Below are 16,913 nucleotides of genomic sequence, written 5' to 3'. Positions count from 1 at the left end.
AGAGAGAGAGAGAGAGAGAGAGAGAGACGATCTCTGGAACGGGCGACGAGTCATGTCATCACAAACTAAAGAAGATAGCTTTGCACACGGAGCAAGGCACCCACTCATAAACACAATGTAGCCGCGCATTTGCATTGCTTTTCCACATCAAAGGCCACCTGAGATGAGATCGAGAGGGAGAGGAGGGTTAGATATTATGTGTGCGCACGGACGTGGACGTGGCGGCTTTATCCAACTAGGATCAAGAGGAACAAGCCGTAGTGAAAAGAGAGAGAGCACCAGAGGAGGGGGGCCTAAAGCAAGCTCGTAGGCAGCGGCAGGAAGCACTCAGTTTATTCGCGCCACTCTAAAAGAGGTAACCAACTTGGTTGGCAACGCGACGCAGAATCTAGTCTAGCAAACAAACGCCGCTCTCGCAGATCCCTCCCTTCCTTCCACCCCAAGAGTCAAAACCCTCGAAAAGCCAGGCTCCACCCCCCACACAGGGCCGGGCCAGGGCGGACGCACATCAGATTCCTTGGGGAAAGAAAGAAAGAAAGGCGGGTGACACCGTGACAGAATCCACTCCTCGCCCGAGATTCCAAAGGCCGCCCGGATACTATTTCTCCCCCCGTCTCCCCCTAGTGCTCCCGCAACTATGGATGGCCAGCCTTTGCCCCCGGCTGACCCGCGCCCTGCTCGCCAATGCCGGCGAGGTTACATGGCTGCCCGATGAGTCACTCGCGCACATATGCTTTACTCGCATTGCGTGGGTCCGCCTCCACATGCAGTAGTAGGATGCTACTCGTGTGTCGTGTGTAACTGTGCGGGGAGCGGGTGGCCGTACTGTGATGGATGCCCATATCCAGCGTAAAAGGAGTGAAGATATGGATTCTGCACTGTGGCCCGAGGGGGGAGCGGATCAGAGCAGGGGGGCCGAGCCGCGAGCGATCCATGGATGATGGATTCGCATGCGAGATGCGCTTCCCTGTGGCTGCACAGCCGTTTGACGCAACGTCGGTCGGGCGCGCCCTAGTGGTGGCCTTGGCACCACCACTGCCGGGCGATCCAATTGGGCTAGCTCCGCTCCGCATAGGGGGCTCGTGCCCGCGGTGTGCCCCCCTCGTAATTGTTGAGTGGAAAGCTCGATGGATGCTCATGGCAGATATGCACAAGCGCGTGCTGGGTCAGAGCCTTAATCATGGCGCGGAGAAGGGGGAAGGCTGTGGTCCAGCCTTTAAATCATGCATGAGGCACCGAGGACGGGAACAGCTCAAGCGAGTAACAATGCACTGATAAAAGGTGGGTGGTAGAGTAGATCGGAGTGGACTGTCATCCTCGTGCTCAGATTCTACCGTTTGCAGCTGCAGACATTTTTTTTAACAAGGCTGCAGACCTTTTGGGGAACTCAAGGAAGGAAGCTATTCTTCATCTTCTGAGATACTACCCCCCTCCTGGTTTATTAGTCCCCTTCATATTCTATGTCAAATTTTGACCTTAAATTTAACTAATAAAATATTAATGCATGTCATAAAAATAATATAATTGGAAACTGCATTTAAATACAAATCCAACAATATAAATTTTGATGACATGCATTAATATTTTGTTAGTTGAATCTCTAGTCAAAATTTAACACAAAATACAAAGAAGACTTAGAACATCTTTTATTTGAGGCAAGTTTTTTTTTTTTGAGGGAAGAGTGACCAAGAACATCTTATGTACAAGAGAAACCGCCTAAACCAGTCGAAAGAAAAAAAGTGCCATCCTAAACCTGTTACCGGGGACGAAACCCACTTACAAGTGACTGTAAACATGGGGGCTATTTGCCCAGCAGAGTACAGCACCTTAGGCCACTTCCAAAATTACGTTAGTTCATCATTTGGGTTTCCATTTCGCAAGGCAGCGGTGAATTAAACCGCGATTTTAGTTAGCACCACGAGGCAGGTCACCTTCCCCTGCCATAGCCATGATAGATCCCGCCGGCGATGTAGTACCGCTGCCGGCCGCGACCGCCTCTGTTTGAACCGTCCCATGAACCACGACCGGCCGAGCCGATACTGCCGCCTGCGCTGCTTCCTCCTTGACCCCAGAACCCAGTTTGGAATGATGATGCGTTGAATTCTTCCTCCTCCCTCTCGTTGTATTCCAGGATTTTCTGCTTGATGTTTTGCTTCTCCTCGAGCAGAGCCGCCTCTTGCTGCTTTGTGCTCTGAACGAGTGAGCAGTCCCCAGGAATGAGCATTTGCCTTGTCTGCTGCTTGTGCCCTTTCTTCACAAGCACCCTGACGCACACCTTGACCTCACTACCGCCCCCAGCATTACCACTTTCCTCAGCTGTAAGCTCTTCTCCACTCTCTCTTTCAGTGGCTCTCGAGTCCTTTGACCCCTCAACGATTTTCATCGGTACAGTCATATTCAAAGTGGATTTCACCCGTGGCTCCAACTTGCGCGACTCCAAGCTTTCCTGTAGAAGGGCCCTCAGCTCCCGGTCAAAGTCTTCCTGCTCCTTAGGGTCAACTTGCACCACCTTATGTCTAACCTGGACCCTTTCTTCTTCATCAGAACCAGAAGGCCTGGTGTCATCGTCATCTACAACCCCATTCCCTGACCTGCCATCTGAGTTTTCTTCGTACAGAGAATCTCCATCTTCACTTCCATCGCGATAGATGCTTCTGCTACCTGAGTAGCTTTCACTGTCTGCTACTTCTTCGTGGCCCCTGCCATTTTTGTCAGGCCTGTTTGCTGAGCTCTTGCAGCTGACATCAGAAGCAGCACTTTCGGATTGTTTCGTCTTCTCATTTTCTTCAAGCTCAGCCAGAGCAGAAGCCAACAGTTCTGGAGATGAATACCTAGTCATGTTAGGCCGTAGCTCAGCAAACATGTCCTGCAGTTGTAAAGTAAATTAGGAGCTATACTCACTTTAGAGACATCTCTTAATCAGTTAATCTATAGAAGGATAATCACATATACTGTGGTCTAGCATGCTATTTGAGTACTGCACAATTTGCTAACCAAATTAAAGCAGTTCAACATGGAAGTAAAAGACTAAGCACAATAAACCGGTCTAAGAAGTAAACAGTTCCATGTCCTCCAACATAGTGCACAGGATATCTAAAACAATAATAACAGTGTGCCATAAGTTACAGTCGACGCTAAGTTGCTGACTGACTTTTGTCAACAACGTATTATTATGAATTGGATAATACAAAATCAAGAATATCCAGTTACTTATACGCATTTGGCATTCCTAAATGCACATATCTCTCTAGATATTTTGCATATTGGTGACAGACAAAGTACCCCTTGCTTCCATACTAAGTTTGAAGCCAACCCACTCAACATTGCAGGTCAAAATGTTGAAATGTCACTACCAACTATATCCAGATAATTTCTCTATCTCTCAAGTCACAGCCTGATAGCTATGATGTCCAGAAAAGAGACAAAACAAGCAGAACTGTATTGGCTCACCTTGCACTGGACATTCAACTTGATGTATCATAACAGTTCTTCTCCACTTACATTGTATCATAACCATATGCTTACATATATTCCCTCCGTTCCTAAATATAAGTCTTTTTAGAGATTCCAATAGAAACTACATACAGATGTATATAGACATATTTAGAGTGTAGATTCACTCATTTTGCTCCGTATGTAGTCCATATTGAAATCTCTAAAAAAGACATATATTTAGGAACGGATGGAGTACAATGAAGACTCGACATGCATTTATGCTTTAAAAATGCAACATCTAGTAAGTTGCTGGTGTTTAGAACAACACTACCTGCACATCAAACTCAACATCAAGTGGCAATGGCCCTTTGTTCAGAATATATCTTTGAAAATGTAGCAAAAATCTGTCAAGCTTTCTTTTTGAAGAGCCTCTATCAAAATAGTGACCACACGTCTGGAGAAGTGTAACAATCATCCTTATCCTGAAGAAATCTTCTGGGGGATCAAGCAGATCTTGCTGCACAGGATTAATCCAAAGGATAAATTCACTTATGTGACAAATTACATTGATTCCTTTAGAATAGATGATTAAGCATGCGCAAGGCATTAGAGAGAAAGAATGAGAATCTAGTAACTTCTTTACGTTTGCAGCATACTTATCCAGGATCGCAGAAAAGAGATGCAAACCTTTTTTGGGGGAGATTCATAAGGCATACAGTTCGAATGAATAATTATGCATACCAAGCACGTTAAACAATGAATTTAAGAATAAAAATAAGTTGAAGAATAGCACGGTAAAAGGTACTCTAGTTATCAAGAACATTATCATATTTATAAGAGCATGTGTTTCTTTAAGACATACTAAATTGGAAAAACTTCGCACTGTATAAGCTAGAAAATGGATTGCTGAAATAACAATATAAAGAAAACAAAGTAAAGATAGCTAGTAAGTTTGGATGTGTTTACTCACTTCCAGTGTTCCATGACCAAATACAGTAATATGGTACAATGTGTCAAATATAACTGATGAATCAATATGCTCGTAGTTATACAGCTCCCCAAGGAATCGCATGTGGGCAAGTTGTCGCTGTTGCATTGCATAGTCATTCAGCTCAAGTCCAACTCTAATCTCTTCTAGAACCTGATCCAGATACAAGGAAACCACTACATCAGCTAATCCTTTTATAATCAAAGTGTCATTAAATAAAGGGGATCAAACTTTGTTCCTTGATATACTATGTTACTGTTACATGTGCGTAATACAAGATTTTTATAATGCTCTACAAAATAACAACATGCTAGTAATCTCAACTAAAAAGACAAAATAAATCTCAAATACAAAAATATACGAAAATATGGAATACACTTGCTAAGCATTTTTTAAAGAACAGTCAGAGCTCAAGGAAAGAAAGAAGAAACAAAGTTGAGCACCAAACACAGAGAACGTAAAGAGAGAACGGAGATAGACATATGACTATACGAGTGCACATGATAGGCTGGAAAACTGGTCCACTATTCATGGTACAACTTTACACGCCATATATAATATTTTTATGTGAAATGTGAAATGAATTCTGCTACCGACTTCTCATGCAATGGTTTACCGTCTCAGCCAAAGTTTTTCCAAACCATCTGTTTCAGCAAGGTAACTCACCTCATCTACCACAGCCACATGAAAATCATCATGATAGTGACTAAGACCAGCAGTTAGAAGAGCAATCAGATGAACTTGGCTATATTTTCCCTTGTGAACCTTGAGAAAACATTTCACCAGGTACTCCTCACACTCAGCCCAAGGTAACTTGCGTAACTGACGAAGAACATGCTGAACACTTGTTTTATCAAGATCTGAGAAAAGCAGCTTCCTTATGTACTGCATGCATAGAAAGACAATATTAGTTCTTCAATGTAACAATTTATGCACACATAAGTCTGAAAATACCAGAAAGAACAGAAAAAGATAAAAAGACTTACCTGATGCAGAGGTGGCCGGACTTTAGAGACTCTGGCAGATCTTTCTGGTGGTTTGCATAAGTAATAGGCGTTCTCTACAAGTGTGCTGTGGTGTGGATCCAAATTCTTCACATTTTTCAACCTCCTCAGTATTTCCAGCATGTTTGACATGCGAACTGTAGTTCCTTGTGAGAGATAAAGAAAGCGCCCGCAGGTCTCAAGAAGATTGCAGGCCACATCAATGTTATGATGGCTAAAATCATCTAGGCAAGCCTGAAAATGCAAATAATCACAATGACCAAATTAAGTTGGCAGTTGCAAATTGATTGATTTGTGGTGTTGCAAGCTTGCAATATGATAAATTATATCCATTTTGTATGGATGTATGCACGCTAGTCATGCTGCCAACTTCTAAATAAAGATCATGAAGTGAGGGGCATTCAGCGTAGCTATGGCTATCTGCCGCGTCGGATCATGGCACCTTCAGCCCATCAACTTTACAAAAGAGATAATGAAGTTGGGGCATTTGTCAAAGGCGCATTCAGCATAGCAGCAGCCAGCTGTGCATCAATACCAGATAAGGATGTGAAGGGGCAACCGGCCAGGGGATAGGGTCACATTGGGCAAAGACATCATTCTGCATAGTGGCGACTCAGCCGGATTACAGCACCTTCGACTTGTCAACTTTAAATAAGAATAATGAAGGGCGCATTCCGCAAAACCCTTCAATGCCTAGGGTCTCTCCAGTCCTTCACAAGTGAGAGGATTTGCGCAATTGAGTAGGGTGTAATGCTTTGGCAACTAAAAGGATAAAAGTTAATAAGCACAAATGAGCGTGCAGCTTGGACCTCGCACACAGAAAAGGTCTAATAGTTGCCAGCTGAGCACAAGCTCCCAGCTAGCTCGCAACAAAAGTGGAAAGTTGGGATATGGTCTTACCAGAAGAAAACAGACAGGCGAGAATTTTTCATCGGAGAAAGACAAAATCAATAGTGTGGTCTGAAACCTTCATCCGCAGGAAATGCCATGCCTTTCCATGTGGTCAGAAATTACCCACGTGATCACAGCATGACACATCCACTTGTATCAGTGATTTGGAACATACATAGCTAACTATGTTTCCCAGCCTATCTAGTTAACCTTTGTACTGCCTACCACATTTAGTGCGCTAATTATTATTCCACGTGGAACAGAACTATTCTGTACCATCCAAAAGGTAGTTAAACAAGAACACAGGGAATTTAAAAACTCAACAGAAGCATAATAAACAGGAAAGCACTAATTCCGTAACTGGATTTATTTGATTTGCTTACCTTCAAACAACTAAAAACAAGGCCTGATGGAGCAATATTGAATTTGCACAATTCCCCAATAAATCTAATATTTCTAATTTTTGTTTCGATTTTGATCTGATCCTGAAAGGAGGAATATAACAGAGAACAATAATTAGTGCTGCAAAGTAGATAACCCTGTTAGTTATACTGAATTTGAATTACATATGTCACCACAGAACAATGGAGCGGTAAAAAAATTGAAAGAACCAAAAACATTTTTTCTTACAAGTGTCAAATAAAACAGTGTATTATCGACAACAAGGACCAAGAAATACATGAATACAAGACAAACCTTCTTGTTCATCAAAAAGTTAAACTCTTCTTCAAGCATTGACAAGAGCATACTTGGGAGATCCTTCATGCATGTGGACAAAGTGGCAACTAAACGGGAGTAGAAAGGTAACAGTTCCAACGAAGTCCTTGGAACATTGAATAAAGCTCGTGCAAGTTTCTTCCTGTTTGCTTTAGAATTCAGATAGCAAAACTCCACCTGAAAGAATGAATAAATGGAGTTTAAGAATAAGGTGGAACCATCTCAAATGCACAGAAGTATGTAATGCAGTTGACCAGTTGTCAACTTGTTATTACCGTCAATTGGTCAATTAGATCTCGGCTCACACACCTTGGCAGCCTCTGAAGCAGGTTGTCCAAACTTGCGCCATCTGTGACTCTTACTTTTTCTCTTTCAATATCTCCTTTTTGATCAGCCTCTTTTTCTTTAGAAATTTCTTTGCCTGTTTTATCTTTTTTTTCTCTATTCTTGGATCCAACATTTGTTTTTCCTTCCAACTGGTGCTCAGGGACAGAAGCTTCAGCATTGTTTTGAACTTCAGCTCCTTGTTCCAATTTATGCTCCTAAAACAAAATTTAGCATATTTGCCACAGATTGGTCAAATACTTTATGAAGATATAAATAAAGTGGGGTCAGGTGCAATGGCCTAGAAAAAATCTAGCAGCTATCTCAAAAAAAGGTACTCCACACTAAAAGGTTAATTAGCATAAGTCATGACAGTAGGGGGGAGACGATGGCAGCATGTGATAAAAAGACAAGGAAGTATGCGGGAGTAACCAAACGGGGGCAAACTTTCAAGTAAAAGAAAATATGGAAAATTTAGAATAAAAAGAATGAGCTGGCTACATAGTCAGAAATTACCAACTCGACATGGCAATATTTGATAATTCTGTTCATTAAGACAAATATTATTGAACATCATGTAAGCTCCATTTGGCGTCACTGTTTATTATGATAATCTTGTTTGCTTGACCCATTTTTAGGTGTTTGACTAGCTACTTTTGTCAGTCTAATTGCAAAACATATGAGATTAGATGTAATGGTGATCATTGGATAACATAATTTATCTAGCTTTAGTTTCATTACCACACAGAATTTCGCAAGTTCCTCACGGTAATTTTAAAGATGAGCACACAAAAGCAACCACAAAATGAGCCTTTATGTTGTACAGCACAAATTTCGTGAGTATGAGAGACCCTTCTTACACCAGTTTGTTCGTGAACCTTTCCATGTTGATCTACCAACTTTGGTTCAGCTTCTCCCAATAGTACACCAGGCACGAATACTCTGCTCAAAAGGATATACATAGGTTCAAAATAATGACATAGTACAATTACTGCAGTTCTCCAAACTGTAGACGGAAGTAAAATATGATCAAAACGCAGGGAAACCTGAGATCAGGCAAAGACTCATAAAATGCCTTTGTGTCTTCATCATCCCAGATAGGTTCTACTGCAGAAAAATGTTTCCCAGAAGGGGATAACTCTGACGCCGTAGTTACCCTTGTTGTATGTCCATCATCTGGCATAACAGGAGGCTGCATATCAAGAGCTTCAGCTAAGCTGCAAGAGAACATATTTGAATGTTTCACAAGATTTCTGCAAGCAGATGTATATGGTCCAAAAATATGCCAATAAACTAAACAACAAAGTGAAAAACATAATTGAAGCAACAGTTTATTTATTCTCTCCTCAACAGTTTCTGTTGTTTAAAATATAGAGAAAGCTCAGCCGAACAACAGAGACTGTTAGCCATCTGCAGACTACCATGATAGTGATAGGCACTATATTGACTGCTAAAATTACTAGTTAACTAATTCCGAACCATAGGTTCTTCTTTTTGGTGAACTAGCAAAAGGGCCCGTGTGTTGCAACGGGAGAAAAAAATCCTTATCACCAAAAATAATTTTGCAAAGGAAAATTCGCCACCCACGTCCTCAATTTGAACACAACACCCCACTCGTGTTACGGCTTATTCTCTCTCCATGTATTTGTTGATTGCAATGAATGACAACATATTAGAAACTATAATAATGTAACTAAAGATCAAGTGTCCACAATATTCTCATAAAATGCAAAAGTTGAAAGGCTATGCTACAAAATATAGTATAAAGTGGAATTAACATCGGGGCTAGATTTGCCAATACAACGAGCAAATGGTGTGCTAATAAGTTTGCCAGGAATATGTTAGAAAAGCAACAAAAGCGCTAGCACATCACTCACAAAACAGGTAAATACAAAATATTGTGCAAATTAGCTAAAGAATCACCCTCATACAAAAATATAGGGGTCAGAAAACAGGCAGAATATCCACCCCATTATTTAATTCTGTTTTTGTTGGCCCCCATCACGCATGTCGCAATATCAGGGCTTAATTTCTTTGCCTATTTAATGGGTCTTTCCTTTTTCTCCCATCAACCGTTCATGCAAGTCCCTCTCTTTAATTCCATTTCACCATTTACTGGTTCTTTTACCCATTTACTGGTTCTTTCCTTTCTCTCATTGCCCACCATAATCCCACCAACATGCAAGTCCCTCTTTAATTCCTTTTTTGATAGCCCACCGCCACGCACGATTTTATGGATCTTTCCATTTTGCGATTGCCCTCGTAACGTCCCATCTTGCCTCTGTGTACTGATTTTCTAGTCTGCTTGTTGATTTAGACACGTGCTAACATATATAAATCGGTAGATTTTGATGTAAAAAATCGATACGGGGCTATTTAATGGATGAACCGAAATTGCTGCTATGTTGCCTCGCTTGGGCCTTGGGCCGGAAGAAGCAGCCCAAATAGAGGTGAGCTTCGTAGCTGGGCCGACCCAAGGCCTATCTCCCCCTCCTTAACCTAGCGTCAGGGGAGAGCCTCTGATCGATCCCCATCTCCCCCCGAGCGCCGTCACGCGCAGGAGAGGGCAGCGCCCACTCCCAATCCCCCTCTCTCCCTCGATCCCCTCCCATGGGGCCTACTCATGCTCGCGCACTGACCCACCGCCCGACTTCCATTCCGGTGGAGCTCCGCTGCCCTTCTCAGCCCCCTGTTTCTCCTCCTCGCCTCGGCTTCGTGCGCCCACAACCCGACCTTCGCGGCCATGGCCGGCAGCCGAGCAGCCCCTGCCAAGCCGCCTCCCGTCTTCCTCGGCTCCGGCCACCTCTACCACGCGCGCGCGCGACCAGCACCACCTTGATCCACCCAGCCGCCCTGCTTCCCTCGAAACGTTTTTTCCAGATCCACTAAAACAGGGAGTGCGGTTTTAATAATAAAAAACACAAGGGTGTCTTTGCAATAACGTCGCGACGGTGAACCCGACAGAATCAATGTGTGCTTTATTAGTAGGTAAAAGATAAAAGATAAAAGATAAAAGATGAAGATATACTTGACACTTGGTCCTTTAGCCATATGACCAACACATTAACTTCAGTTTTGTAATAGAAGATAAAGATGAAGGAGCAGTAAAATAAGAGTAAAAATTGAAAGGAACTTCAATTAAGCGAATAAGGTGAACTACTTGTGCAGCTGCATGAGAGATAAATAAATATGGTGGTACATGTCTCGATAAGGAAGCTCACGATGAAACGCAGCGCAATAACTGATCGAAAGATTTCCGAAGCTTCTCATACAAGGCAGTATTCTCATCACTTAGTTCCCCTTTGACATTTAAAATCTTTGCATTTTCAGACTCCATTGCACGAAGAGACTGCACGGTGGAAGTTATGCATGAAATGGCAGCATAATAAACATGCTGAAGCAATAATTGAGCAAAAGATTAGCCTAACAACATTATGTTGGAAAAGTTTTATACCGCATGTTCTGACTGGAGAATTGCAACTGCGGCATCATAGTAAGAGCTCAAGGATTTCTTAAAGAACGTCTTCAGATCATCGGTAATATTGAGGCCCATAAAAAACTGCAGCATATAGAATAAATGCCGTGAATAGCAACAAGTGGTTAGAACTGTACAATTACCTCATTGTGGAACAGAGCCAGTCACTGAAAGAACTAATTGCACGTATCAATGAGCCTAAGAAAAGGTAAACATGTTGCTAATGATGGCACGTCAGCAGAATAATTCAGATTATCATATGCATACATCATTGCGCTATACGAAAAGTTACATTTGGGGGCCTGCAGATTTGCCCATTACTGTGAAGACAGAGACATGTATCATATCTTTTTTCGACATTTTAGGGGGGGTTCTTGATGTCTGCATATATAAGAATGTACCCCGGGCCACAATGAAGATTACTGAATTACTACAGACAGATCACCTCTACCATTTTCTTTATGATCAGCTACTACACAATTAAACTAAAATTTGGCTGACCTCATCATAAGCTTCTTGCCCATGTTTTTGTAATCCAAGAAAATGCTTTCCTTGGCGAGCAAAACTAGCAAGGAGAGTCAAATTTGTCTGAGTTGTTTCACGGTCCTTCAAATGTTCCACCGACGTCAGATCCTTTATAATGTTTATGAAAGTACTAGCATCTTCAACAATTCCAACAAAATACAATTCCATAAGAAGCTTCAGTGTGCTTCTTTTCTTCATGGCCCTTGAGTTCTTATCTGGATCTATATCATCTCCAGCTTTCCCTGGAAAGAAGGCTTTCAGCAGTCCTTGAATAAGGCAAGGAGAGAAGTCCTTGTACCTTTGATGAAGTAGCGAGCATATCTGCAACAAATAAGATTAACAGACAAGTATTCCATCATATGAATTTCACATCCACACATGTAAAACATTTGAGAAAATGAGTTTTGTCAAATTTATTAATCATTTGGAGATCAAGGGAATAATGCAAATAGTAACATGGGCTACATGCCAATAAATAAAAATAAAGTAAAGTTCATATGCAATGATGTGCAAATCAGATATAGGTAAAGATACACATTAATAACTGGGGGAAAATAATCAGACTGAACAAATTTAGAATATATCTACCAGATAAGGAAAACCATTGTACATGTATCGGTGGTTGCTCCCACTATCTCAACCATGAAACAATGCCTTCAGATCTGTGCACATTCTCTCACCCTACTAGAAACGTAGTGTGACAGAGTGCGCACAGATCTAAGGGCACATTTCGCGACTGAGGTAGTGGGAGCATCCATCCATACAAGCACAAACCCACTCATGGACAGGAGATTCTGTAATCAATAGAAACAACTGATTTAAGACATGGTAAAAAGTTTATATAATCAAATATGGTGAGCAGGGATGTGAGACAGAACCTAAGAATGCATTAAGAGTTCAAGACTAGGAGGTACTGTAACTACTATACCTGAACAGCAGCTTGTATATCAGCAGAACGAAGTTTGGCCTCACAAATGTAAGAAACTGCTTCACTGACAAATTTGCTTAGATTCACACTTTTCAATTCTTCCATTAAGCCATCCTTTTGTTCATCGTTTATCGCTTTGAGCTTCTTGATAACTGCTGTGTTGCGCTTAATACTGGAATCAAGAGTTCTCAGGTGACTTGCATCTAAAATGAATGATTGACCACGTCATAATTATGTATTCCATGTATCAAGATAGAAACTTGTACATTCAAGACTCAGGTGAGCAAAACATCCGGAAAAGAATAGATAGAGGAAAAAAACAGACATAATGAACACTGTTCCAGCAGGCAGGCACATTAGGTTGTTTGTACAACCGCATGGAAAGTTGTGTCACTATAAGCTATAGGGGATCAATGAATGCTTGGTCCAAGAGAATTCCATGCTCTTTAACAAGGATTGGTCCAAGAGAATTCCATGCTCTTTAACAAGGATGCTAGCCAACGAGAAAACTGTGAAACAATTTGATTTCTAAACCTACACGTGTGAACTAGCTAGTAGCTACCAAAGCAAAGCATGGTTCACATTCCAAACCATGTTTTTATAGGATGCGTGGGTATGTATGAGTAACTCTAAACACTGCCCTGCCTCTAAGAAGCTCCATTTCATTATTTTTAGTATTACCACCTACATGTTTAATGGATATGTATCACTGAGTTGCAAATTAAGTCTAAATGAATGTGCTACTGATTTAGTCCTAGGAAGAGTATCGCAATAAACTTTTCTTGCACATAGTAGGAACCAACTCATCTACCTACCGAGTTCTGCAACATCAAGATCTTATGAACTTCGTTTAGATAGGACGTAACACTTTACTATGTGAATTTCAATTCGTCCTGGTTAGACTAAGCAAATCACTAGAACTTCCATTAAATAGGCATTACTCAAAGAACAATGGAAGTACCAGGCCTCTCAGGGTTTAGGTTACTCTGGCGGAGAGCCGTCTTTACGTCAATAAGCTTCTTGTATTCTTCAAGACGGACCACCTACAAACAATCAACATTTAGAACAAATCAGAAATTTTGAACTTGAAGAAGTACGAAGATTGCAACATATACAATGACTGATTAATTCTACCCAGGCTTTTAAAGATGCGCGAGAGAAAAGAAGCTAAGTGCACAAGGCCATTTATTTAATTGGTGTGATGTTGCCAAAACATTTTTCCTTGATTTAAAATGCACTTGGCATCTTCTTAAAGGCATTTGGGCAGCTTGCTCACGGTGACATGGGAATAAAGAGGCAATAGGAGAGAATTTACACCAAATAATGTCAAGCAACTACCCTTAATCACTTTGTCTTGAACCTGACACAACTGTAATACTTTCAAAGGTGGGCTCTACATAGGGTGTACCCTACCTTTTGTTAACTATTGTTAGCCAAGCACGAGAAACCTAATCAAGTTAGACTACAGGGGTACTGCAGTATCATATATAAAAAGGTTAATGATATTATGAAATTCAAATACATCGTCACTACTGAATAACAATCCTCACAACTTTTAAAATCATTTACTCACAAGATATAGAGGTAATCCAAAATTCTACAGAATACAAACATAGTGAAACATACTGACGATAGTAACACTGTGGAAGGACAGGAATTAGTAAGTTTTAACTACAAGGTTGGAACATCAGTAAAATATCAGGCAGGCGGTTACACATTTTGAGGCTACTCATTTCGTATCATTGTTACTTGAGTTCTACCATTCTCACCTCATTGTTATGATGCCCCTCTTCATCCTGCTTTTTCCCCTCGTGGCTCTCATTCTCCATGTGCTCCATTCCTTTTCTCCGCAAGCCAGATGTGGACAGTCACGCCAAGCTGCCAAGCAAACTCAAAATGGCACATCAGCACTAAATATTTTGCTGGAACCTCAATTACAGAACGATAATCTCTAGATTAGAAAGAGCATAAGCACACGAAAACAAATTATCGGGGTATAAACCCTAGAGATAATACAGCACAGAGCTCGCCTGCTGCTCTGCTAGAAACCTAACGATGGTAACTGGAATTAATGCGTAACGGCCGTCACTAAGGGGCGGATCTAGATGGTGCGCAACCGACCCAGAATTCGTGGGGGCTGGACAGGAAGAAAAAAAAGGCTGATACCTTAAAACCCAATGTCCAGCATGACGAACGGCGTGCGGGAGCGGAGACACCAGGGTCGCGCTGAGGTAGAACGGGAACGGCGGTGGCGGTGACGCGCGTGAGAGGGGCAGGGGGTGTGGGGGCTGAGACGTCGGCGGTGGCCTCTAGGGCACGGCGGTGACACCTGGGAGGAGAGATTTTGTGGGGGGTTCAGTTTGGAGCTTTGGATTCGGAGGGGAGAGGGAGAAAGAAACAGGACGATGGAGACGTGGAGGGGTGGGATTTCGACTGTCGCCGACTCGATGTCAATGGCATACCTGGCCTTTTTTTTTGAGAAAGCATACCTTTTTTTTTAGCAATTCTTTAAGTGTTTTTGAGCATTTTTGGAAAGCATATCTGACCGTATGGGCCGTTTTTTTTCAGGGGCGTATGGGTCGTGCTTGCCCCTGTCCCCGCGCTCCTCCTACTCCGGGCAGAGCGGACTCCCATCCTCCTCCGACGACGATCGCCCGTACCCGCGCTTCCCGCACGCGGGGGGCTGGGTGGCCGGAGTGGAGGACGGCAGGCCATCGCAAGTCCTGGGGCAGCGCCTTCGTCCGCCCGCGCAGGTGGCGTCCTCGGGCTGCAAGGGCATGCCCTCCGTGGGCCACAGGCGCAGCCACGACGGCGACGACGGCGCTGGCCAGCGACGGTCTTGGAAGGACACGCTTCTCGGGCGGAGCCGCGGCAAGGAGCCGGCCGCGCCTCCACCCGCCCCTGCGCGCAGCCGCACCCCAACCTCGCGTCGCGGACACGGTTCCTCCAAGGACAGGCGCGTCGACTGCGCCCCAAGGGAGAGCCGCTCTGGGGCCAGAACGGGCTCCAGCCGCTCCCGCGGGGCGTCCTCCTCGCGCGTGCCGGCGGCCTCTGCCATCCCGTTGCTCGCGCCGCCCCGGCCTCTGCCTCGTGCTCCGGGTGGCGCGCAGGAGGACGATCCGGTGGGCGCCTTCCTCGACGTGGCCGACAAGGTGTTGCCGCCTCCACCAAGGGTGGACGCGCGGGCGGCGGCAGCGGTGGACAAGCCACTCCGCTTCACTGACCAAGAGGGAGCTGGTAGCGGCTGCGACGACGTCATCGACATGGGTCCGGCCCTCTCACTCGCGCGCCACTCCCCCAGTCCGGCCACCACCCATGCTGTGCAGCTCGGCGCGGTGACCTCCCAGGTTTGCCACCTGCAGATCGCCGGCGAGGGCGGGGAGGGGGCGGGCCAGCTGTTTGCCCCTGCTGCGCCATCCGCCCTGGGCAAGCCTCCTGCCAGAGCCAAGACGCCCGCCCGCCCCAGGCCTGCCGCAGTGCCGACCCGCCAGAGCGCCCGCCAGGCGAAGAACCCGTCCACCGTTCCGGTCAGCCAGCGGGCAATGCTCCGCATCGTCCACGGCCTTAGCATCCTCGGGCCCAAAGAAACCATGACGGCCAAGGCGGCGGAGGCGCTCATCCGCCGTTTCGACGAGCCACTGTCCGACTCCGACATCAAGGTCATCGCGAAGCTCACGAACCTCGACGCCGCAGCGCTCAAGATTGTCGCGGGCATGCACGGTCCTGACGGAGAGGCCTCACAGGCCACCACCTCTCCATGTTAGTGTCCCTTAGCCGTAGTAGTCTCCGGCGGCCCCATGCGCTCGGCTGGGACGTGTCAGGTTTCTTCATGCAGTGTAATAGTGTAGGTCTCTTCAGAGAGCGAGGTGTAGCTGTTCGCCGGCGGAATTTGGGGCCTATTGGTGGCCGCTGGCGATCCCCCGGACCGATGGTGGTGTATCTGTCTTTGTTTTCTTCTTGTAGTTGTAGTCGTCGGAGCTACCATCTGTTTCCCCATGAGTGATCCCAATTGCCCGATTATGAGTTGGAACGTGCGAGGTTTGAACTTGCCGGCACGGCGGGAAGTAGTTTTGGAGACGGCGGAGGCGCACAAGCTGGCCATCCTATGCCTGCAAGAAACGAAAATCGACGAGTGGAGTAGGGCCCTAGTTAGGGAGATGGGAGGAACGCGGCTCGCCGACTGCGCCGTCCTCCCTGCCATGGGCACAAGGGGAGGAGTCGCAATCTTCTGGGACAGAAACAGAGTAGAGGTGCTCTCTCAGGCCGTCGGTTGCTTCTCAATCACTGCCAAGATCACCATTATCGCTAGCAGGGCTACATTCTGGCTCACCTCCGTCTACGGGCCGGTCGACGACGGAAGGAAGAACGACTTCCTGGCTGAACTGGCGCGGGCTGCTCCTTCGCCGGACGCCCCATGGCTCATCAACGGTGATTTCAACATGATATATGAGGCACACGACAAGAACAACACCAACATTAATCATAGGATCATGGGAAAGTTTCGTGCTGCGATCGACGCGGCTGGTCTCAAGGAGATTAAGTGCAAGAACAGAAGATTCACCTGGAGCAACGAGCGCGTGTCACCAACCCTCGTCAGCATAGACAAATTCTTCTGCACCACGGCCT

The 16,913-nt window shown here is 44.7% G+C and overlaps 1 protein-coding gene across 1 annotated transcript; it reads right to left on the bottom strand.

Moving 5' to 3' along the window:
* Window positions 1-1,660: 1,660 nt before the first annotated feature.
* On the bottom strand, window positions 1,661-14,697 carry LOC119355826 (regulator of nonsense transcripts UPF2-like). The gene is made up of 17 exons (XM_037622707.1): window positions 14,454-14,697; window positions 14,057-14,165; window positions 13,249-13,330; window positions 12,288-12,490; window positions 11,336-11,680; window positions 10,814-10,918; window positions 10,581-10,708; window positions 8,406-8,576; window positions 8,220-8,301; window positions 7,311-7,577; window positions 7,015-7,212; window positions 6,702-6,803; window positions 5,410-5,661; window positions 5,090-5,308; window positions 4,406-4,576; window positions 3,767-3,952; window positions 1,661-2,866 (listed from the first exon to the last, which is right to left on the bottom strand). The coding sequence occupies exons 2-17, from the start codon at window positions 14,123-14,125 to the stop codon at window positions 1,928-1,930; spliced, it is 3,519 nt and encodes a 1,172-aa protein (XP_037478604.1). The 5' UTR covers window positions 14,126-14,165; window positions 14,454-14,697; the 3' UTR covers window positions 1,661-1,927.
* Window positions 14,698-16,913: the final 2,216 nt, after the last annotated feature.

This window comes from Triticum dicoccoides, chromosome 2A, assembly GCF_002162155.2.
Source record: "Triticum dicoccoides isolate Atlit2015 ecotype Zavitan chromosome 2A, WEW_v2.0, whole genome shotgun sequence".
Lineage (NCBI taxonomy): Eukaryota > Viridiplantae > Streptophyta > Magnoliopsida > Poales > Poaceae > Triticum > Triticum dicoccoides.
Note: the sequence above shows the minus strand (reverse complement) of the source record. Positions and strands in the feature narration are given on the sequence as shown.